Source organism: Ptychodera flava, unplaced genomic scaffold (genome assembly GCF_041260155.1).
Source record: "Ptychodera flava strain L36383 unplaced genomic scaffold, AS_Pfla_20210202 Scaffold_61__1_contigs__length_779756_pilon, whole genome shotgun sequence".
NCBI classification, from domain to species: Eukaryota; Metazoa; Hemichordata; class Enteropneusta; family Ptychoderidae; genus Ptychodera; species Ptychodera flava.
The window spans coordinates 288,232-312,980 of NW_027248383.1; the positions used below are offsets into that span (position 1 = coordinate 288,232).

General features: G+C 38.9%; 1 protein-coding gene across 1 annotated transcript in view; it reads right to left on the minus strand.

The window, feature by feature from the left end:
* Window positions 1-24,749, minus strand: part of LOC139128622 (roundabout homolog 2-like) — a 212,019-nt gene that overhangs the window by 48,241 nt on the left and 139,029 nt on the right. Inside the window, exon 3 of the mRNA XM_070694362.1 lies at window positions 4,299-4,577. Within this exon, the coding sequence (XP_070550463.1) occupies window positions 4,299-4,577 (279 nt within the window). The remainder of the gene's footprint in view (window positions 1-4,298; window positions 4,578-24,749) is intronic.

The following is a 24,749-nucleotide window of genomic DNA, read 5'->3' on the forward strand; positions in this document are numbered from 1 at the left end:
AATCAATTGAAACATGTCTGAGCTGTGGCTCTGTATATCAAAAAAATAATAAAATGGCCGCATGGCGGCCATATTGGATCATATAGTGAAACAATTGACATGCATATGTATGATATAGGTCAATGACCTTTTACTAACTTTGAATGAAATCAGTTGAGATGTTAACCAAACTGAGTTATAACCAAACTGCACATCAAAATTTTGATGAACTTGACCTATGACCCTAGCAGGTTTCTATACCTAATCTACTATGCACATATCTAATTCTGGCCTTCAAAATAGACAAAGAGTTCTGATTTTTGGTACACAAGCACAAGTATCTGTGTAAATGTTTTTTCAACAAAATGTCACATGACACACTCATCCTATACCTCATTGATTATGCACATATCTAATTCTGGGCAAGCCAATAGAGCTGGAGGTCTGATTTTTGGTATATAGTGATAACCATTGAAAACAAAGATATATGACGAAATGTCACATGACTTTGATGACCTTTGACCTCAAATATACTTATTTGCCTATAAATCAATAGTCACGATGGCTATTGAGTTCATATTTGGTAGGATGGTAGACCTTATGATGCCACATTATATACCTCTTTAATTATGCACATATCTAATTCTAGGCTAGCCAATAGAGCTTAAGGTCTGATTTTTGGTATATAGGGATAACAATAGGATACAATTTTTTTGACAAAATGTCACGTGACCTCAATGACCTTTGATCTCAAATATACATATTTTCATTAACTTAGTAACCAACAGTGCTATATTTTCATATTTGGTATGATGGGAAACCTTATGACGCCACACCCTGTACCTCATTCATTATGCACATATCTAATTCTGGGCAAGCCAATAGATCTAGAGGTCTAATTTTTGGTATATATGGATAAGTATGGGGTATAATTTGTTGGACGCAATGCCACATGACCTCGATTACCTTTGACCTCAAATATCAATATTTGTCCATAACACAGTAACCACAAGTGCTAAACCCTTCATAATTTTTATTATGGGAGACCTTATGACGCCACATACTGTACCTCATTAATTATGCACATATCTAATTCAATATCTAATATCTAAGTCAATAGAGCTAGAGGTCTGATTTTTGGTATACAAAGATAACTATGGGATACCATTTTTTGACAAAATGTCACGTGACCTCGATGACCTTTGACCTCAAATATACATATTTGTCAATAACTCAGTAACCACAAGTGCTACACCCTTCATATTTGGTACGATGGGAGACCTTATGATGCTACATCCTTTACCTCATTAATTATGCACATATCTAATTCTGACATGCCAATAGAGCTACATGTCTTAGTTTGGTATATAGGGATAAGTATTGGATACAATTATTTTGACAAAATGTCACATGACTTCGATGACCTTTGACCCCAAATATACATATTCCGCAGGAGCCAAGCCAAACAACGATTCATCCAAAAGTGGTAAAAATCAGAACGACAAAGCAGTAAGCAATTCGTCATTCTTCTCCACAAATACCTTCCAGTACATCTAGATAAACAAAAACTAAGAACAAAAGCCTTCATCAGAAGTCTTCGTCGGGAAGCTGCGGCAATGCGCATCAACACTGAGAGGGAATGCACTTCAACCTATTAGCTCGACTATCAAATCGGCTGGGAAGAAGGGGCAAGCCAATATAAGCTGCATGCGTCTCACCAATGTCAATAAGTGACAGCTCTCGCCTTAAACAACTAAACCACAAACAGCTTTGTTCAATGCCACACATATGAGAAGAGAACTTCTATTACAAATAATGAAAAAAAAACAGAACACATAGGACACAAATCGAAACACAATAGAAATTAACACGGTTGGAACTAATTTGGTACAATTGGATTTGCATATTTTTAAAATATCTCAAAAGTGTTAGGTGCTCTTCAGCTGATTGTTGCAATATTTACAAATTACTCATAAAATGTGTGTAACTTAAAAAGGAAAGCAGATGACCTTACATTTGCAGATCAAACAGACATTACTTCACCATCAAATAATCCGAAATTAGTTGAAATCATGTTAATTACAAGAAACACAACAAAACTAAAAAAAGGAAACACAGAAAAAAACAATCAAAGCATGATAAAAATATAAAACGTAGCAATAAAACAAAATTGAGCACATTAACAAACGACAATCTTCGATTCTTTGAGAACCTATCGACACACAAACTCACCAACATCGAAATCAACGTATTTAGCAAAGGCTTAAAATTCATTCCCACACCAAACCGTCCTAACAGAATCTACCTGCTAAATGACACAAAAACACATACGGAAAATGAGACTCCGATATATCATGAAACACAAACAAATCGTACAACACCCATTCAAAATGAGCTCAAAATGGATTCCACATACAACCGAGAACACAAAACTAGAAAATTATTTGGAATCTACAAAATGGGCTCTTAATAACATCCCTATTCGAAACACGAAAAAACAACATGACACGTGCAGAACACATAGTGTTGTAAACGCTATCAAAAATCAAGAAGATAACTATCAACTGGTTGATAAAGGACGGGGAATGGCAGTTCTAAACACTGATGATATACATAAGAGAATGCCAACGTCAACTTGGCGATCAACGATACACAGAACACAGAACATACTACCAATGTATAGAAATACGCCACATCGAGGCAATTGAATCAGTCGGTAGAGCATTAAATCAGGAAAGATGGTCAAACAATTACATTATCAGGCAGCTACCAACGATATACATGATAGCTATGCTAGAAATAATCTTAAAAATCAACACATTTGAACTCAACAATGAATTCTACCATCAAATATGAGGCGCAGCATGGGGTCTCCATCGTCTCCCGAAATTGCCGATATTACATTTCACGAGACACAAATGAGAATAGTATAGAAACACAAATAACAAATATCGATCTGCCTGAGGTTCAAAGACGATGTATTTTTGATTTTAATTGGAACACAACACGAACACAATGAATTTATATCGGACATCAACAAAATGCATTGTACTTTCAAATTTTTGTTTGAAAGCTCCTCTCAAGAAATCGCATATTAAGACCTAATTATCTAAAAGGTCGTCGGTACAACAAGAAAACATTCTCGATATCAGGACACATACAAAACCAACAGATACATTCCAGTTCTTACAGGAAACTAATGCCATCCAGCAGCAACATTCAAAGAACTGATCAAAAGCAAAACATTAAGGTACATTAGAACAAGCAACAACAAAGCTGATACACAGAAAGTCACACAATTTAGTGAAAAATTAAAGGATCGAAAATTAAAGAAAAATGGAATGAAACGCATGATCAGAGAAACAGATCATAAAGCAGAAAAAGACAATTTGAACAGAAAGAAAAAATAACACCACAAACAATGCTGTAGTCTTCATAACAATAGACAGCCATACATCGAAACAACAAAAATCAAGCAAGCCCTTACAGAAAACTGGAGTGAACTTTAAAAAACAACACACTAAAAAAATCCCTTAAAGAACCAATAATCACATACAGTAAGAATAGAAATACAGGCGATACGCCTATAAGCGCCTAACTTCACAAATGTTACAATAGCTTCAACTCAGATTCACTTGAACGTACACAAAGACAACAAGACCAAACCGTAGGCATCTAGCTTCCCTACTTGAACAACAAACGGAAGTTGAACAACACACTGACACATAAAATAAAACCAAATATGAGCTAACAATCCACCATTCAACTCGTCACAACGATCAAGAATGAATTTTAAGCGACTGATGAAGAAAACTCTGTTTTCAAAACATGGCGCCAACGGATCGTAGTGTCGCAGCAATCTCTCCACTCCAGTGCAGATTAACACAAGACACGTAGATTACGGGTCTCGCCATGGCTAATCAACATTTTACATAAAACAGCCAAACATGATATACACTTATAACAACACAATATCATACACAAAACGCGAACAACCAAATATGAACGGCGTGTGGAGTTGCATTCCCTTTTCAAACTACTTTAATACTTTAGCTCATCGCACTGAATGTAATTTTCGACGTACGCTATGAATGCTGTACTCTCTGAGACTTGAACATTTTCACTACATAGGGGAAGATACCATCATCGTTATATTATTCTGCCTCAATGATATAAATACATTGATTTCACATCAAAAACTTAATAAGATATTTATTAAAACTTCTGACCCACTTCCTGCTATTTCAACTAGAAATAGTATTCCTTTTGATTTTTCTATGCTGTGTTAGCAGCTAGATGTACGATCATTACATACTTACAATTTACATGCAGTATTGCTGATGAATTATCCCCATCAAGAACACCATTCGACACCACGCATGTATAAATTCCCGCATCAGACCTTGCTACGTTAGATATTGACAATCTGCCATTCTGCACACTGTGCTTCTCATTACTAGAAAGCTGTTCATTTCCAAAAAACCAATTGTACTCGATCATTGTTGGTTTTCCGTCAGCTTCGCATGTGAAAATAACATCTTCAGTTTGTCCTTCAATGGCCGCCTGGTCATTTGGAGGTTTAGTAATGTATGCTGCAACTGATAGAAGGGAAAATACAATGATGTTTAGTACATGGAAAGGCAATAAGGAATACGCACAAAGCTAACTTCGATGGCCTTCTACATACATGCATCACTGGACAAAATGATTGACATTCGTTCAGTATATTTACGTATATAGACGATTATGGAACATAATATTAATTGTATACGTAACGTTTATCTTTGTATAACAAGATTGGTACTAATTATGGATAATTGGGTGGTGAAGTAATGCCTTTAAAATCTGCATGTGAACGCAACGTTGCCTTTCTTTTTACCTTACGCACTTGTTTTTATGAGATAACTTGTAATATTGAGACATTCAGCTATTGAGCACCTAAAATTTTTGAGAAATTTGAAAATTATGAAGATCCAATTATCGCAAATTAGTTCTAATTGTGTTGTATATGGAAAATTTCAATACGATGATATGCGTAGTGTATATCTATGCAGATCAAGAGTATTTTGCACACCAAGGTACACTGTACTTATGCATTTTATTACGTACTTACGTGTATACTTAACGTATTTGACATATGTACAGAATCAGTATATGTGTATATATTCTTGAATATCAAGCATTTTTGCCCAGTGCATAGGCAAAGCGGGCAAAAATAATCTGCTATCTGTCTACTAATGTCAAGAAATATACAAAATTTGTTTACAATTGTTTAAGGTATGCCTTAACTATTTAACTTCAAAAATGTGACCATAATAGCCGAGTGTCATTAGCCTCTCATCACTCGTTGATGTAAATTTAATTCAACGTTATCGAAGGCCCATGGAAAACAAACATTAAGAAAATGTTATATACTTCTGATCAACCTTTTTTTTACATTTAATTGCAACCAATATGACAGCCCTGTTTGACCCTCAATAGTCAATGCTGTTGTGACCACATTAAGGGAAAGTTCCATTAACTTAGGAATACCCTACTTCCCTAGAGGATCAATTTCACAGACCTGCCTTTCCTACAATGGCACTACAGTGGCACAAGCTGGATGAGATAAACATAACAATGGAACATTCACACCTTAGGGGATTAAAAGTCTTCTGTTTGTCACCCGAGTTGGTCAGGCAAGGACTCGGGTTTCAGGTACCATGCAAGTTAATGCAGTCTTCCCCTAATGAAAACATCGACAATGAACAATTTATAAGCCATTTTCTTGAGAAATTTATAAAACCTAACCACTTATTTAAAATGCATATTATCCATTGTAGTGATCACGATGGCAAACATAATACAAGATGTATCTGGTTGAACTGACAGTAAGACATACTAATGTTCGTGACATAAGTCATGCCACACACTTAAACGCATTTAGCCACATTGTCAAAACACTCAACTCTCTGGAGTCTAATTTAAAAGCTCTATGCTGTCTTAGCTGAAATAAGTAATTTTGGTCTGCATTGTAATTTTTATTTAAATTTACACCTTTAATTAGTCAATAGTTTTTAATAAATTTATTTTGTAGAGAATAGCTGATTTTACCGTCTTTTTCTCTCTCGTAACAGAAATTCGGGGCTTGTCCAGGATTGAAAATGATTTTGATTGGACAACATTTTGCAAGAATTAACCATATAAATGTAAATTCATCGCTTCATTGCATTGTTAACTGAGCGATTTTTCATCACGGTAGAATTTAAGTCAGAAAAATTGATTGGGTACCTTGAACAGAACACATTTGATTCTCTCAGAAAAGACGTCCTAATTACATCGACCCAATTTCTTAAAGTAGAACCTTAAAGCTCCAAAGGCTGTATGTTTTGGCTATTTCTTCAGGCCTTTTATTTGTGGTTTCCCTACACTTTCTGAATTGAATCCCTAAACTGTAATTTAAGCCGAGTAGTCAGTATCTAAACACAACCTCTATGAGTATAATCTACATGGACATTGTTAAAAATTGTATTCAAGTCCGGACTAGAATTCATTTTAAAAGTCATCGTTGATGACACATTTCCAACTTGTTAATGGGTACTTTGATTACAGGTCCTCAGAGAGGATAGAGTCCTCTTCATTAGGTGTGTGATAAAAATACGTCGATACAGATGGCACTCAATGGCCAAGAATGAGTTCTATGGTGATGAAAACATAAAACTAATGAAGGCCACTATCCTAAATGTCATTAAATGAGTCAACTGGGAATTAGTTGACAGGATGTTGCAAAACATTTTTTCATACTATCCTAATAGATTATCACCGTACCATATTTCATAAAGTTTAATGCAGTATTTCAACACTACGAGATCAACATCTATATCAAGTTTCATCAAATTTGACATTGTATTTGTGGATAACACTCTAATTAGGAAAGTTCATTACACATGCAATTACAAATAAATTAAAATGACACTGATAAATGTCTTATTCACTGTTAAGCAATGTGAGCTTAACATCTGTACAAAGTTTCATGAAATTTGATGCAGTATTTCTTGACCTATCAGTGAAACCAATGACGAGCATGTATGAAATAAGTCAATGTCGTTTTACCAACTTTGAATGGTACTGGTAGAAATATGTCTGAGTTATGGCTCAGTACATGAGAAAATTGTAACAAAATCACCGCCACGCAGCGATATGTGATCTTACTGTTTAAAAATCAACAGTATATGTATGACATAAGTCAATGTCCAGGTACAAACTTTGAATAAAATTAGTTGAGACTTGCCTGAGTTATGGCTCTCGACTTGACAAAGACCATAACAAAATTGCCACCGTGTGGCCATATCAGACCATATCGAGAAACAAATTGAAGTACATAATTTTATGTGTATGTAGCCAGTGTAAGGGGAAACCCTGTTAAAATAGAGGAGAGTATACATCTACAGTTTACTCGACCACAACGTTCACTGCTGTCAAAAGCTTGAAAAGAAATATCAATGAGGCAGACACAGAAAATCTGCAGTTGTTTGCAAGTCAAACTCTTGAATGAATCTCCAAAATCAACGATCTCTTACAACAAGGCAACGCCATGAAAACTTTGGCGTACTGTTTCAACACATGCATGAAAAACTGAACAGCTGATCTGAATCGACGTTCACTACTACACTAAACTACAAGCCTTTTCTTAATAACGAGCAGAAATGAGCTATGATACTTTAACAACACTGGAGACGATTTGTTTACATCTATCGCCGGAGCCACTTGTCCCGTTTCAATGACTGAGAACTATATATAAGTCTTTTAGATGCATCGATCGACACATCAGAAGTTCACTTGCACAGTCGCTAAAATAGCTCATGAAACACATGGCGCGTCTCCTCATGGGCGGCGATCTCATCCAAACTTTCAACTGAGCAAAACTCGGCAAAATCACTGAAATACTATACCAAACATACCTGTTAAAATAAAGGAGAGTATACATCTACAGTTTACTCGACCACAACGTTCACTGCTGTCAAAAGCTTGAAAAGAAATATCAATGAGGCAGACACAGAAAATGTGCAGTTGTCTGCAAGTCAAACTCTTTAATGAATCTCGTCAGATATCGCGAGATTCTCAGCAGTGAAAGTCTGACACTGGTGGCGCTGTACCCACTCTCGCTAACAGGTTACTCACTCGTATTAGGTAGGTACATATAGTACCTGTATACAGTATATATATACAATCAGAAAAGAAAATAAAAAATAAAAAATTGTCTATGGTTACACATACTATAAGTCAATGTCCTTATACCAACTTTGAATAAATTTGCTTGATATATATATCTGAGTTATGGTTCAGGACATGGAAAATCGTAAAAAAATGGCCACACAGCGGCCATATTGGATCGTATCACAAAACAAATCAATGTGCATATGTATGACATAGGTCAATGTCCTTGTACGAACTTTGAATAAAATCAGTTGAGATATGCCTGAATTACAGATCTGTACACGAAAAAATCGTAACAAAATGGCCGCACAGCAGCCATATTGGATCATATCACAAAACAAATTGACGTGCATATCTATGACATTGGTCAATGTCCTTGTACCAACTTTGAATAAAAGCGGTTGTAACATGTCTGAGTTATGGCTCTGTACATGAATAAAAATTGTAATAAATGGCCGCGTGGCAGCCATGTTGGATCGTATCAGAAAACAAATCGACGTGCATCTGTATGACATATGAAGTAAACGTTGTACCAAGTTTGAACAAAGAATGAGATATGTCTGAGTTATGGTGCTGTACATGAAAAAAATCTTAACAAAATGGCCGCCTGGTGGCCATATTGGATCGTATCACAAAACAAATCGACATGCATATCTATGACATTGGTCAATGTCCTTGTACCAACTTTGAATAAAATCGATTGAGATATGCCTGAGTTATGCCTCTGTACATGAAAAAATCGTAACAAAATTGCGCCTGGCAGCCATATTGAATCGTATCACAAAACATATCGACGTGCATATCTATGACATCGGACAATGTCATTGACAGAGATCAATGTCCTTGTACAAAGTTTGAACAAAATCGGTTGAGATATACCTGAGTTATGGCTCTCTACATGACAAAATCGTAACAAAATGGCCACCTTGCGGCCATATTAGATAGTATCACAAAACAAATTGACGTGCATATCTATGACATTGGTCAACGTCCTTGTACCAACTTTGAATAAAAACGATTGAGATATGCCTGAGTTATGGCTCTGTACATGAAAAAATCGTAACAAAATGGCCGCCTGGCGGCCATATTGGATTGTATCACAAAACATATCGACGGGCATATCTATGACATCGGTCAATGTCCTTGTACCAATTTTGAATAAAATCGGTTGAGATATGCTTGAGTTATGGCTCTGTACATGAAAAAATCGTAATAAAATGGCCGCCTGGCGGCCATATTGGATCGTATCACAAAACAAATCAATGTGCATATGTATGACATTGGTCAATGTCCTTGTACCAACTTTGAATAAAATCGGTTGAAACATGTCTGAGTTATGGCTCTGTACATGAAAAACTTGTAATAAAATGGCCGCCTGGCGGCCATATTTGATTGTATCAGAAAACAAATCAACGTGCACCTGTATGACATATGAAGTAATCCTTGTACCAAGTTTGAATGAAATCACTCCAGGCATCTCTGAAATATCCGCGTGAACGGATGGACGGGTGCAAGCACGCACGCACGCACGCACGCATGGACATGACCAAACCTATAAGTCCCCCCCCCCACGGTGTCCTTGGCGACTAAAAAGTTAAACACTGATCACTACACATATACAAGCTGTGTTGACAAAAATAATTTCAGAATGACAACCGGATTAGGATCGGACACAGTAGTTGATATACTAATTTATCTGACTACTTTGATTTCCGACTGTTTGCAGATGATTCGAATCTTTTCCACACATACTTGAGTGATACGAAATGTATAGACCTTTCACGACTAGAAAACCAGTTGAGAGATGTAAACTATTGGTGTGATGCAAACAAGCTCACTATGAATATTAAGAAAACCACCTATGTATTTTTTTCACCAGAAACGTAAAACGGTGTATTTACATGGTAATACTTGTGTTAAAAGTGTGCCTTTAATTCAGTCTGATTAAGCATCATTTGTTGGTGTAAATATTGATGAGAACCTAACTTGGAAACAACATATCACCAGAGACAACGCACTAATTAGAATGAAAGCAGGAATTCTTTTTAAAATAGGAAATTTGTACCACAAAATATATTAGTATTACTTTATAACTCATTTATACAACCATACATTACATATGGTTTAGAAGTATGGGGAAGTACGTATTCATCCTATTTAAATTCCATTCTTATCACCCAGAAAATAACAATATTTTTTTCTGGATTAAGAACGCCGTCATTACCTTCATTTTTTATATTATGTATCTTAGATGTTTATAAGTATTACAAGCTGCTTGTTGGAAATTTCGTGTTTGATTTATATCATTAAAATGTACCACATCCCATGATAGACTATTTTTTAGTTGTAGATCATTGTTATGACAACAGTCAAATGTAGGCATGAATTGAACACTGCCAAAATGTACACATTTAAAGGTCAATCGGCAATTTCGTACACGGGTGCTTGTAGTATCCACCATCAAGGATGGTTGAGGATTATATCGGATTGAACCACACATACACGTGACTGCAATTCAACTGTCAGCCATACTTTTTATTCAACAACTCCCAGCATGCAATGCAGTACTCCATGGCAACTGCTAACACATATTCATACAGCTGAGGGGTCATGAGTAAATACTGCTCATACATGACATCCCTTCTTTTCTCAGAATACAGCTGATAGGAATGTTTTGGTTTTTTTTTCAAAACAGCAACAAAAACAAACTAGTAACACAACCCGTATTGATGCTCTCAACATGTACTCTTGTGTTCATCTCTGTACACAAAACTCAAGTGGTAGTTTTTTGTTAAGCATGTAGTTATGTAGTTTTTCGCATGTTAGTGAAGAGATCACAGGGTTCTTTAACTGTTTGTGAAATGTTTGTAACGTTAACAAAAGTCAGTGTTCAACTCAACTCAGTAAATAAAGATAACTTTGAAACTTTGTTTGGGTAAACTTTTAACTTTGAATGAATAAGGGCAGCGATCCGCCTACACCCTTTTCTTCTGAGAATTGTTTCATGTCATTATGAAATCATCATATTTCTTAGGCAATGTCGTCACACGTGTTGGTCGTGGAGACCTTTCAATATCAATGGATTTCACAGGAGTTTTAGGTATTTCAGTTGGTGTTTCAACTGCCTCACAAGATGATTCTTCATTTTCCACATATTTCTTAACATGAGTTGAATTCCTCTTGTACTGTACTCCCTCAGGCGATTCTACCACCACACTATTCCCTGTTTTCTCCACAACTTCATATGGCTTGTTGGCAAATGGTGTCGATAATTTGTTTTCTCTCTTCTGCCTCACTAATACTTTGTCACCTGGCAGTAAGTCGGATGGTGCTGCATGTCGTCTTCCGTCTGCATATATTTTGGCCTTGGCCTTCATCTCAGCATCACGATCTCTAACCCCATCGACTTCATGGCTTTCTCTCAAGTCTGGTAGTTTGGTACGCATCTTTCTTCCATACAGTAGCTCTGCAGGACTAACTCCTGTTGTTGGATGTGGAGTTGATCGGAGATATGCACGGAGATATGCTCTAATCTCATTCTTCCAGTCTCTTTGCTCAGCTTGTGCTATCTGCATGCATTTCAGGAGGGACTGGTTCTGACGCTCAACCTCACCATTGGCTTGAGGCCACAGCGGCGTAACTTTGCGGTGTTCAATTCCATTCTTTGCTAAATATGCTGTGAAGCTTTCAGCGATGAATTGCGGTCCATTATCACTCGTAACTGATAATGGTAATCCATGAGTTGTGAAGATTTCCTCCAGACTTTCTATCATCCGCTCTGCAGTTGTAGACTTAGTTATGCGCACCTCGTAGAAACGGCACAACCAGCACAAAGTCGTCTGATGGCATTGGCCCTAAAAGGTCAATTGCAAGGTCCTGCCATGGTCCCTGTGGTAACATGGTACTCTTGATTGGTTCAGGTGGGTCAGGTCGGCTCACTAGCTGACATCCATGACAGCTTTTACAGAATTTCTCGGCCTGTCTATCAATTCCTGGCCACCAGACCTTTGTTCTCAATGTCTGTTTTGTTCCAACAATCCCTAAATGTCCATCATGTGCTAACGTCAGTACACGCTGTCGAAGTTTCTGCGGTATGACGATTCTTGTACCTCGGAGCACAAGTTTTCCAATGACACACAACTCACTAGATACTGTTAGATATGGTTTACATCGAGGGTCCTCCCACTGACCAGATTTAACACAATGTCTTAGTGCAGAGAGTTCCTCATCATCGGCTGATGCCACTTCAACTTCCTTCGTAGTCAATGCGCTAGGTGTCGCAGATACGGCAACAAAGTGAACATAGTCCTCTGCTGACAAATGTGGTTGGGAATGCTCATGGTAGTCCCCTGAGATGAGCCGTGACAATGGGTCTGCGATGTTTGCCTTTCCAGGTATGTATTTCACCTTGAATGTGTAGGGTTGTAGTCTCAACACCCATCTTTCTATTCTGGCACATGGTTTAGATTTCACTGAGTAGATTACTTCAAGTGGTTTGTGGTCAGTACATATTGTGAACTGGATCCCGTAAAGGTAAGTATGGAATCGTTCACAAGCCCATACAATACCCAATGCCTCTTTCTCGGTTTGTGAGTAGCGGCGTTCGACATCAGTCAGGCTTCTACTTGCATAGCTGATTATCCTGTAGTTTCCTTGCTGCTTCTGGATCAGGACTGCCCCTAGTCCTACCGGGCTAGCATCTGTTACAATTTGTGTCTCTGCATCTTTATCAAAATATCCAAGAGTTTCAGCACTTGCAAGGAGGCACTTTAGCTCATTGAATGCAGCTCTCTGCTGTTTGCCAAATACAAACGGCACCCCTTTCTTTGTCAGCAGTCTTTGCGGATCAGCTATTGTAGCGATGTCAGTGATGAATCGTTCATTATAGTAGGCAAGTCCGAGGAAACTACGAACTTCCGTTGCATTTTCCGTTTCGCGGAATTCATTTGTCGCCTTCACCTTACTCTCAGTTGGCCCTATACCACGCTTAGACAGGGGTAATCCCATGAATTCCAACTGTGACATGAGATTGAACATTTTGACTTGTTCAGTGTCAAGTTTTTCTCTCTCAGTTTCTCTAGTACTTTCACTAACCGTTAATTGTGTTCCGATTCATCTTTTGCGTGTAGGAACAAATCATCTGATATGTTGGCAACGCCCTCACAACCTTGTAATACCTGTTGTATAACGTGTTGGTAAATCTCTGGCGCAGCATTAATTCCAAACATGAGGCGCTTATACCTGTACAACCCACAGTGCGTGACGAACTTCGTGTTTCAGGGTCAAGTTCAATCTGATGGAATCCCCATTTCAGGTCAAGCTAGCTTGCTAAACACAGTGCTTTGGTTCACATCTTGGAGTATTTCGTCGACTGTTGGTATTGGGTGGCGCTCACGAATGATTGCTCGGTTTGCTTGGCGCATGTCTACACACAGTCGGATTTCCCCATGTGATTTGGGTACAACGACCACTGGACTGACCCATGGCGTCGGGCCATCCACAGGTTCTATAATGTCCAGGTCGATTAGTTCATCAATTTTCGCTTTCACTTTCTGACGTAAGCTAAATGGTGTGCGCCGAACTGGTTGCGCCACTGGTTTCACATCTGTGTCAACATGCAATTTGAGTTGGTAGTCCCTCAGCTTCCTAACACCTTTGAAAACATCTCTATATTTTTCAAAGATTGCTGCTTCACTCCGGATAGCATTGATGTTTGGCCCAAGCTGTAGCACTCCAAGTTGAATGGCGGTTTCTTGGCTAGGAGTGGTTCCCCTTTCCATCGATGACAAAAAATTGGGCTTCAACCTCTCTGTCTGCACATTTTGTCAGTGCGGTAAAACTTCCCATTATCTTTAGTGGTTCGCTGGCCCCATATGCATACAATTTTTTCGTCGAGCCTTTCGTACAGTCAGTGCATTTTATTTTCTTCTTTTTCAACTCACGCCACAGGTATTTGTCAATAACATTACTGCTAGCTCCAGAGTCAATCACCATTTTAATTGGGACCCCACCAACTATGGTTTTAAGTTTCTGTATACCTCGCTGCTGTTGGACGGTGAACGCATACTCGTCCTCAGACAGTGTGTCCACATGGCTTACAGACTGTCTAGGTTTTCCTTTTCCTCCCCGTTTTCCTTTTGGTTTGGATGCTTTTGGATTGGTTGACTTTGATTTACACTGGGCTGCGAAGTGATCTGATTTACCACATTTTGCACAAATTTTACCCCTGGCGGGACATTCGGGATCTCTACCAAAATGCTGCCGCACCGATAACAGTTACCAGATGATTTCTTATTTGAGTACTGGCTTCTCTATAAAATTGCTTTTTCTCTGTGCTGTTTCCTTGTACACGGTTAATTGATGAAAAAGGACTTTTGGCTGCCATACCTTCAAGTTGTATCTGGACTGCTTCGTATGCCGAGGAAATTTCTAGCACCTGTGTCAGTGTCAGTGCTTTTCCCTTTTCCAACAGTTTCCTGCGTAGCTCGGTTGATCTACAATTTTCAACAACTTGGTCTCGTATTTGTTTATCTGACTGGTCACCGTAGTCACAATCTTTCACAGCTTGTTTCAGTCTGGTCACAAATTGGGCGACACTTTCGTTTTCATGCTGTTGCATCGCTCTGAAAAGATGGTTCTCATAAGTAGTGTTTACTTGCGTTTGAAAGTATTTGTTCAGAGCTTCCTCTGCTTTCTTGTAGTCTTTGGCGTCGCCTGTGTTATCTAATGTCTCAAATATAGCCTGTACCTCCTCACCTGCCAAATGGAGAAGAAGTGCTCTTCTCTGTTGCTTGTTATCATCCTTCCCTTCTTCGATTATCAGTCCTTTGCTGTCTGCATACATCGTGAAACTTTTTAGCCATCGCTTCCAACGTGTGCCAACACTGTTTGGGTCTCGGGTTGGGTCAAATGGTTTTATGCCAGCTACGTCGCCAATATTGATTCCAGCCATTCCAGAATTATACCATAGCTCTGTAGATGTCTAATCTTTATCCTCGTCGCCAGTTGTAGTATCCACCATCAATGATGGTTGAGGATTATATAGGATTGAACCACACATACACGTGACTGCTATTCAACTGTCAGCCATACTTTTTTATTCAACAACTCCAAGCATGCAATGCAGTTCTCCATGGCAACTGCTAACACATATTCATACAGTTGAGGGGTCATGAGTCCAAATACTGCTCATACATGACAGTGCTCAATTGTGGAACTCGTTGCCTAATGTAATTAAAGCTCATACTTCCAGGTATATTTTTACAAAAGCACTGAGAGAGTATCTGTTACAGGAATACCTACAGTGAACTAGTTAAATCACAATAGTCGTCACAACATTGTGTAAGAATTTTTGAAGAACACCTCGCTCTGATATCGAACTTGTATCATATAAAATAATGCTTGTAGAACTCTTTGTATAACAGCGTACGTGTTTACCTAACTAATTTAAATTTTGTAAATGGGCCAGGCTCGACTAGCGAACAGCCATATTTTCTGGCTCCGCATCACCAATGAAATGTAAATTTTGTATTTGCCTGTTAAGGCTTGTGAAGTGTACTACTACTTTTCATGGCAATAAACCAACCAGCCAAAAAATATACAGAAGGAGAATACTGAAAAATTTGCCACAAGTTACAGCTTATGTCCCTTTAAAGAGATTTTGAGCAGAATCCTCCATGGAACTCAAACAATTATTGGTAGAAATGCAGGAAAATTTGAAACTTAAGAAAATGGAAAGAGAGTATCGACTAGAGATATAAGTAAACATTTGAAAATCAAGAAACTTTCCACTTCAGACAAACTCGATATCACTGAACACTTTAGATTAGTTCCACCCAGAAAGTGCTTTGGTAGGTAAAACAAAATAAGTTTACATTCTCAAAGTTCTCAAAGAGTCCTCAAAGGAAAATGCTTCAGAATATTGTTATGGAAATGCTAATGTGATACGTGATCGGTTATCACTTCATTTTGGTTACACTTCGTCACTTGTCGGCCGTGAGTGATGGGTTTCCCTACCTGCAGAACAGGGAGATTGTGGCCAATCAGAAGTGCGTTAGGAGTCATGTGATTCATGGAATGTTAGCATGCTTTCGGAGAGTAGAGCTTTTCATGGCGTTGGTTGGCATCGTTGTCACTCAGCTCTGTCGAGTTTTAGTTAATTTCAACCCTTCCTTGCTGTGGTAGGCAGTCCGGAGTTGAGCGATCACAAGATCCTTATGTTATTTAGCTTAGGACGTTGGTTGTAGTCGCTATTTTGACCCAGGCGTTTTTCTGGGTCTTTACCCGGTGGCGTAGCTGGACGGACATTTAAAACAACGTGTGTGTGGAACAGTTTGGGGAGCGGGAATTCTCTTGGTTGGATCAAAGCTACGTTACCAGATTCTGAACTGATCCTCAGCGGAGTCCCATCCACCACATTGGTTAGCAGCACTAGGATTGTCGTCGTATCTATCAGCTACAGCTAGAGACGACATCTCGAGACTTTCAATTGCCGTCGAACATTCGAGAACAGGCGCATTTTTACAGGTTGGTCTGATGATCATATTCTGGGCACGGTACTCCTCACTTGGTCTGACTTGTCAGACCAGTATGGATCATCTGACTTTTGTTGTCTGATTTATTTTATTTTCTGTTTGTTTGAACACCATATAGTTTGAAGGTGCGGTCGTAAGGCTGGACCTTTTTGCGCCGAAGGATAGATTGAATTACACATAAGCTTACATTGTTGGTGTTTTAAATAAAACATTAGTCTTGTACACAATGGCTACGCCTATTAGGGATACGATGCTATGGCAGTCTGGAGATAAGGAGGTTGTTTTTGACACTAAATTCGACAGTGGGATCGACAACATTTCTAAGCAAACAGCTATAAATTCTACTGTTAGTTCTGATCAGTTTTGAGTAATCCGCCAGTGTATGTGCGTAGAAACAGTGTCTTCCGAGGCACGGCCCTTACGAAAAAGTCCTATAGGACCCATATGGGATTGACCGTGGTCCAATAGGCGTACCACAGGAATGGTGTAGGACCTGGCTTGTCCTATAGGAATAATGATTGTAAGTCCTATTGGACAATCCCATTGTAAATGAAATTCCAATAGGAACTTTGTGGGACCATGCTTGTCCTATGGGAACAATTCCTGAATGTCCTACAGGAAAATCCTTTTGTAAATGACATTCAAATAGGATTTATTCAATTCTGTCAGAATCATTAGCTTTTGCCGTTGCTCTGACAAAATTATTCTTACCATTCTCTGAGAGCAAAATATTTTGCAAATTAATTTGCAATTAATCTTTGGACTGGTACTGAAGGAAACATGGTTTGTAAAAATGTCACATTTTGCTATTTCTAAAATTAAAGGAAAAAAAATATACAAGCAAGCAAAATACATAAATAAATAAACACTTAAATCAATAAATAGGCCTAGCAATTAAGTTTACATGCTGGCTCATACATACATATAAGTAACGCACACTTACAATATCATTGAGTTTCCACAGACTTAGGACTATTACAACTACCAGCACTTCAAATTCATAAATGAGAATCAATATCACCTCATTATCTTATCTATGTCTGATCAACACATATTTTGTACACCTTTCTAAAGTCCTATTAGACTGTCCTATTGGAAAACTTAAGCCCAGAATGCATTTGGGCGGCTGCAGTGCATTATGGGCTAGCATCATCAAAACAAGATGGCCGCTGCAGAACAGACAAAAGGCAGTTGTAGCTCTGAAAAATGACTGTGTGGCAGCATAACAGGGTGTTGTACAGCTTTTATATCACTGTAGTGCAGCAAAGTTAGGTAGGACAGATTATCATATGTCAGTGTTTTCCTTTGGAAGACTAAATAGTTACGGAAATAGCCGGGTTTACAATAGTCCTTTGTCTACTTGCCTGCTCATGATCAGTGTATGCCCATTGTGTGACTTCTAGCTTGTTGACTATGGCATTTCAGTCCACACAAAGAATATAAACAGGAGTGAAGTTTAAAGCTAAGGTAGTAATGTAGTTAATGATTGGATACATACCGGTATGGTCCAAAATGCATTGATATTTATGTGAGACAAAGGAGCAATGGAACAATGGGGTTTGACCCCCTGTTACATAACAAACAGGAAGTTGATATCTCAATGATTTCTACTCATGTATTGCCATCATGAAACCTGAATTCTTTCTATGCTGATAGAGCTCATTTGGCTATTGAATTATTAAAATTATGATACTGAAAATTGAATGTTTTGTGTCATAACTTTTGGATACATTACATAGCAGCATCAAATGAACTTATCACCTAAAACAAGAGCCATATAAAACTGCAACTCAGAAATTTCATGAAGGCAGAACTTAATTTCTATGTGTAATATGCTTCTGTAGTCTCAGCTATAATAGTTTAATTAGATAATTGTTACATACAGCTTTGTATAATATTTTATACTTCTCTTCAATTTCCTGTCATTCTTTCTGATTATAGAAATAAAGTTTCTTTGTACAAAGTATATCCATTGCAAGTTCTTCTTTGCTCCCTAATGAACGTTGAAATACCCGCTATATAGCTTGTCTTCTTAGCGTCTTTATGTGTAAATGCAAATTGTTATTGTTTACATTTTAATTCTAGTCCAGACCAGAATTCATTTCTCAACAATAACGATGTCTACACATGTACACACTGAGTTCAATGGAACGTTCTAATGTTCCAATTGGTTTACCATAGGACTGTCTAATAGGACATATTATTATTAGACTACCATGAGACTGTCTAATAGGACATGTCTAATGATCCTATTGGAGTACTATGGGACAGTCTCGTAGGACAGGTGTCGCATTCCTATTGGACTACCATGGGACAGTCTCATAGGATAGGTGTCGCATTCCTATTGGACTACTGTGGGACTGTCTCATAGGACAGGTGTCGCATTCCTATTGGACTACTGTGGGACTGTCTCATAGGACAGGTGTTGCATTCCTATTGGACTACTGTGGGACTGTCTCATAGGACAGGTGTCGCATTCCTATTGGACTACCATGGGACTGTCTCATAGGACAGGTGTCGCATTCCTATTGGACTACTGTGGGACTGTCTCATAGGACAGGTGTCGCATTCCTATTGGACTACTATGGGACTGTCTCATAGGACATTGTCTCAAAATACTATTGGACAATCCTATCAGACTGATTCCTATTGGAGTCCAATAGGACTTTTTTGTAAGGGGGGGGTTGGTCAGAGTGTGTCGCAAGAGTGGTAGGGAAAAGTAAGAATGATTTAGAGATGAGTGAACGATTAGATACCATGGAAAGGTCGGTTTGTGATATTGCAAATGAAGTGCAGAAATTCAAAGGGGTAGCCGATCAGCTTCAGCAAATGATGAAGACATTTGTCGGGTTGGGTTCAATTCCACAGCATAGTACACCTATTAGGCCGGTTGGGGAGGACAGCGCCCTCACACGCCAATCAATGGCAACGCCTATAGTTATAACAGGAAGTGCTTTGGGTGGACCTTCTCGTGCTGGGCCTGGTGAAATGAATAGTAGCGGGTTGGCTTTCAATAAACAACCAGAGGTTGGTTCAGTTACAGTGTACATGGTAAGAACCAGTTTTTGCGTGAGTTGGCACAATAGGTCTGTGAAATCATCTTTTGAAAGTTTGTGTATTGAGGCATTTTTCGAGGCAGTTCCCGATGTGTCTTTGCAGTGTAAGATTCATGAAGCTGGTGGGTTGCCAATGCTACATTAGAAAGTGTCCTCAGGGCTGCCTTGTTGGAGGAAAATTTTCAGGCTTTACAGAGGCAGGAGTAGGTCAAAGGGTTAAGTGTCACAGGTAACTGATGATGACATAGTTCAGTCTACTGAAAAACAAAATGATGTACTGGAGATGTTTTCAAAGGTCATGAAACGACTAGACAAGTTAGAAAATGGTAAATCTAGAAGGAGGCGAAAGTTGACAGAAAAGAAAAGCTCTGCTGGCTTTGTAATAGCCCTGATCATTTGAAAAGGGACTGTCCAGATTTTCAATCTAAACAAAAAGGAAAGACTATGAATAAGCAGTTAAACACAAGTGGGCTGTTTGGGCCGACCGACAAACAGTTCCAGTAAGTCAGCCTGGAAATATAGACTCCCAGGTAGGGTCGAAGTTCAATTATAAGGGTCAAGAGTCACAAACATCTTATTGTGAGCAAACTGCAGCAAGTACTCTACCCTTGTTTGAGTTAATCGCTACAGTGGAGCCTATGAGCTCAGACAATAGTCTCTTTGTAGGAAGGGGGACAGCGTCTGCTCTGGTGATGCTAGGTCAAAGGTTTTTACCTGTTAGCATCATTAAGCATGCAAATGCTGATGCGTTGAGCAGAGTACTGTTCTGTCCCTGTAAGCACTGTGGAAATTGTTCTATGCAAGTCATAGGTCAGGTTACTGAGAATAAGCAGTTTGACTTACTGCTGGACCAGGATATTGGTCAGTCACCGGTAATTAAAGGTGATGTTTCTGGTGATTATAGGTCTTTTGTTAGAGCAAAAGAACCGGTCCCTAAGGGAGTGGGAACTCGGAAAAGTCAGGTTAATGACGAGTTTGAGGTCGGGGGACGCCTCGTCCAAAAAGGTTTTGTGCACAAGTCATCCACTCAGGAAAATCATCTCGACGATGAGGAAATGTGCAGTGACGTCATGTTCAAGGAAGACCCGTTGTGGTCAGGGGAACATGATGGCATCCTGTACAGGTTATGAGAATCACAAGAGGGAAAAAAGTCGGGTGGCAGATAGTGTTGCCACGGGTTTTTGTACGACTGGTCCTACGGACTCTCCATGATTCATTATTTGAAGGGCATTGTGGTACAAGTCGTACTATGAGTAATAGAGCTTGTAGGCAGAAGATTCGTTATGATTGTTTTGCTGCAAAGCACGGGTTTGCGATGGAAGCTTTGTGTGGTTGAAGGATGAAAGGAGGAGAAAGGGCTATTCTCCAAAGCTTCAATTGTCATATGATGGTCCATACTTGCTTATCAGTAAATTGACTGACGTAGTTTACCGCATACAGAGAAGTCCACAAGCTAAACCTAAGATTGTACATTATGAGAAATTAAAGTTGCCAGTTGATCAAAGACAGCAGATCGGTAAACCATCCAATGGGGTATTACCAACTGTTAAAATTAAGGATAATAAATCAGATTTAGTCATTTCTAAGAGTTTTGAAACTGTAAAGAGAGACGGTGAGAACAAAACTGAAGATGACACCGGTCATCTTGCTGAGTCAAAACCTATAGTTAATCTTGCCCCAGTGGTAGAAGAGTCAGTGGAGGTGTTGGACAAAGTGAAACTCCGGATTTAGCTAAAGTAGATAGCAAAAGTGATAGTCATATTATTCCTGTGGTTGAGAGTCAGAAATCCACAGAGCAGACTAGGTATCCAAGACGACAGAAAAAGTCACCTAAGTACTATGGATACAGTGCAAAGTTGTTGTATGTCTTGAGATGAGAATTTAGAAGTTTTATAAGAATTCCTTGTGTTTCCAAGATTCGTGAATTCAGAATTAGTGTTAAAGCCCAGTATTTGTAACTTTTAACCTTTTTTTATGTTCGAAATTACATGTTATTCTCTTACATCCATCGTGAAAATTGTTCGGTAAAGAAATAAACCAAATTTGTGCTCCTGTAGTGACATACAAACGCTAAATATTGCCCGATCTAGTTGGATTGCCGCGCGGGTTTGTTGACAACTTCAATATTGTGCACGAGACCGAGAATGCTGATACTAATGATATCATCGAGCTTGCAACATCTATGAGGCCATGCCATGCCACGCCACTCTGCCTGTGTAATCGCCCATGATCGCCGGCTGAATGACCTGCGAATGGTTTTATTTTGTTCTTCTCTGTTCAAATACGTACTGCTTCTGTGTTTCAGAGGATATAGAACTTTGGTAGATGAGGCTGACATTCTATTCTGGTACAGTGTGCGTTATATACGGATTATTCAAACTGCAGTCGGCAGTGCACCGATGCGCACCCTGCAGTTGGTCACTCAAGACTCCGGGTACTGATGTAAAATCAAGATGACACTATCTACACTTGGCTCACTTCTAAAGGCAAATAGCTATCAAAATTGTGTAACTTGAAGTAATAATTTCAGCTGATTGTTGCTTTAGCGGCAAGATGATTGCAAAATCGAAGCAACATAGTTTGGCAATGTATGGTAGGCTGTCGAATGCATGCAGTGAACGCGGTGGCCTTTGGCAGCAAGTAAGGGAACCGTCAGTATTTACGACCTGGGGGTCATTCAAAAATTGAAACTTAATAAGGGGGTGCTCAAAATGTTTTTTCTTCGTCTTACTCTGTCCTCAATGACATAATGATTAATTGATAATGTATATTTTACTCTGATACATATTAAGTAAAAAGTAAGTAAATACTTTGACAGAACAAATATCAACTAGATGAAGCAAGGCAAAAAACTACAAGTAGCTGCTACTACTAGCAATACTTATTATGAAAGAGAAGAAAGTGACGATGAGAATATATCGTTGTTCATGTACTAAATGACACCAGCGACAGTAAAGATGAGGATCGACAGTGGTGATGATGATGTCACACAGTAGTTTTCTACAGTCGTTACCAGAGGTGAAAGGAGAGGCTGGGTCATGGAGAAATGTAAGTGCACAGGATCTAGGACAAAACTGAACTGTTGTGAATTCATCCTTTATATTATCATAGAAATGTATATTTTAATTGACTTGTGTTCAACAACCATTTGGACATTTAACCAAACCATAATGACATGCTACCCATCCAAATTTAACAATACTATATAGTCGGAGACTGGTTATAAGGTGAGCTTTTATATCTACATATTGTTACATGTGCTCAGGTAAGCCAAAATTTCTGTTAGAGAGGGGGTTACTCAAAGTCATCATCGGGTTGGCTGGGGTGTGACTCAAAATTTCGGAGTTTCTAATGTAATTACTCCGATAAATAATGACGGCTCCCTAAACAGCTGTGAACGCCTGAGTCAGAACGATCGGGACCAGTATACGCACTGCTGTATCTCAACGAAAATTTAGAAAAAACAATGGAGCTACTGCTAAGAAATTTACAGACTCTTGGCTCTTGATGCATCAGTTTTTGAGCTTTCATACTGGTAAAAAGGCATTCTGAATACAGCGGTAAATTTCCTCTCAAACGCAAAAGGGTAACACGCGGGCATTCCGCAATGGACGCTGTAAACTTTACCTTGCTGCAGGCCCCACACCAATCTCGGCCCGGCCCCGCTGCACTTGTACAGTCTACTACCTCCATGTAGTACAGCCTTACAGGACTAGCAGCGGCCAAACAAAAAAAAACAACGCCGCAGTGTAAAATCCGTAGGTCAGAACCATTGATCATAAATTTTCAGAACCAGTGACGTTTAAAAGTTTTGTATTGATCACTTCATTTAGGTTTATGTGAATGACTTTCTCATCGAGCTGCGTGTATAATTGTCCCGGGCATTGTCCATGCAAATTTGGGGCCTGCCTTAGCTCCCTCCGATCGTCTGTAGACTACAGCCAAAATCACAGTCCTAAGCAAATTGTACAGTTGTGAAAGTCAGATATATGTATCATGAATTTTATACAAAAATATGTAAACAACAGAATCAAACCAAGAGGTTAGTTTGCTGTCAGGCCGGGTGCGCAGGGGACGACTTTGCAGTGAGGCCGGGATCTCTCTGGTGTTCGAACTTCTACCATGCCTGGAGCTCCATCGCATCGCAGCTAGCCGATAATTGTACTACTGTAGTCCTTGTGAGGATTAGATACCCGTTACGTTCGATATTATTTGGAAATACTTTTAAATTTAATAAGTAAGACTTTTGTACTGCATTCAAGATATAATTTTTCCTTTCTGAGCGTTATCAATTACGGCAACGATATGCGAAGTTGATAGGCTGTGTTGCCTGCAGCGTAGCCTGGCCGTACACAAAACTTCGTTTGAGTAGACGGAGCAGAATCAGTCCCGTCATTTATTTTCAATGAAATTTTCATTATACTCCATAATGGAAGAAACGACTAGTTCAATGATTACAATGGTGAAGTGTTGAATTTTTATTCATATATGTTTTTCTCTCTCAATTCATTCAGCAAACTTGATCTCCGTACCGTCGGTCACAACGTGCAATGCAGTGCATGAAGCTTACAATCGACTGCCTCCATCGTTAGTTTAGCTGTTCAAGACGTTTGTTTGCACGGCTCATTATAGTCGGAACAATCTGTAAACACTTACATATTTATATCTTTCCGGTATTTCACCCAACTTTCGCGCGTTTTTAGCTGAGTCTCCAGTTTCGATGGACCAGACCTTTTCGAAGAGCGTATAGTTTCTACGGACGCCACAGTAAAACTTGCGTAGATGTGGTTGAGCATGCGCGGTGGTGTGATTACGTTTCGTTTCGTGTGTCAACAAAGCTGACTTCTGGTCCGGACAAGAAGTCATTTTTCACTCCTTTTACTGTTAAATGTGAGGCGGGCTGGGCAATGAAACCATGCGATTCCGTATTAATTATGGTCGACTTTCACATACTGAGAATGTCATTTTAATAAAAAATATGAAA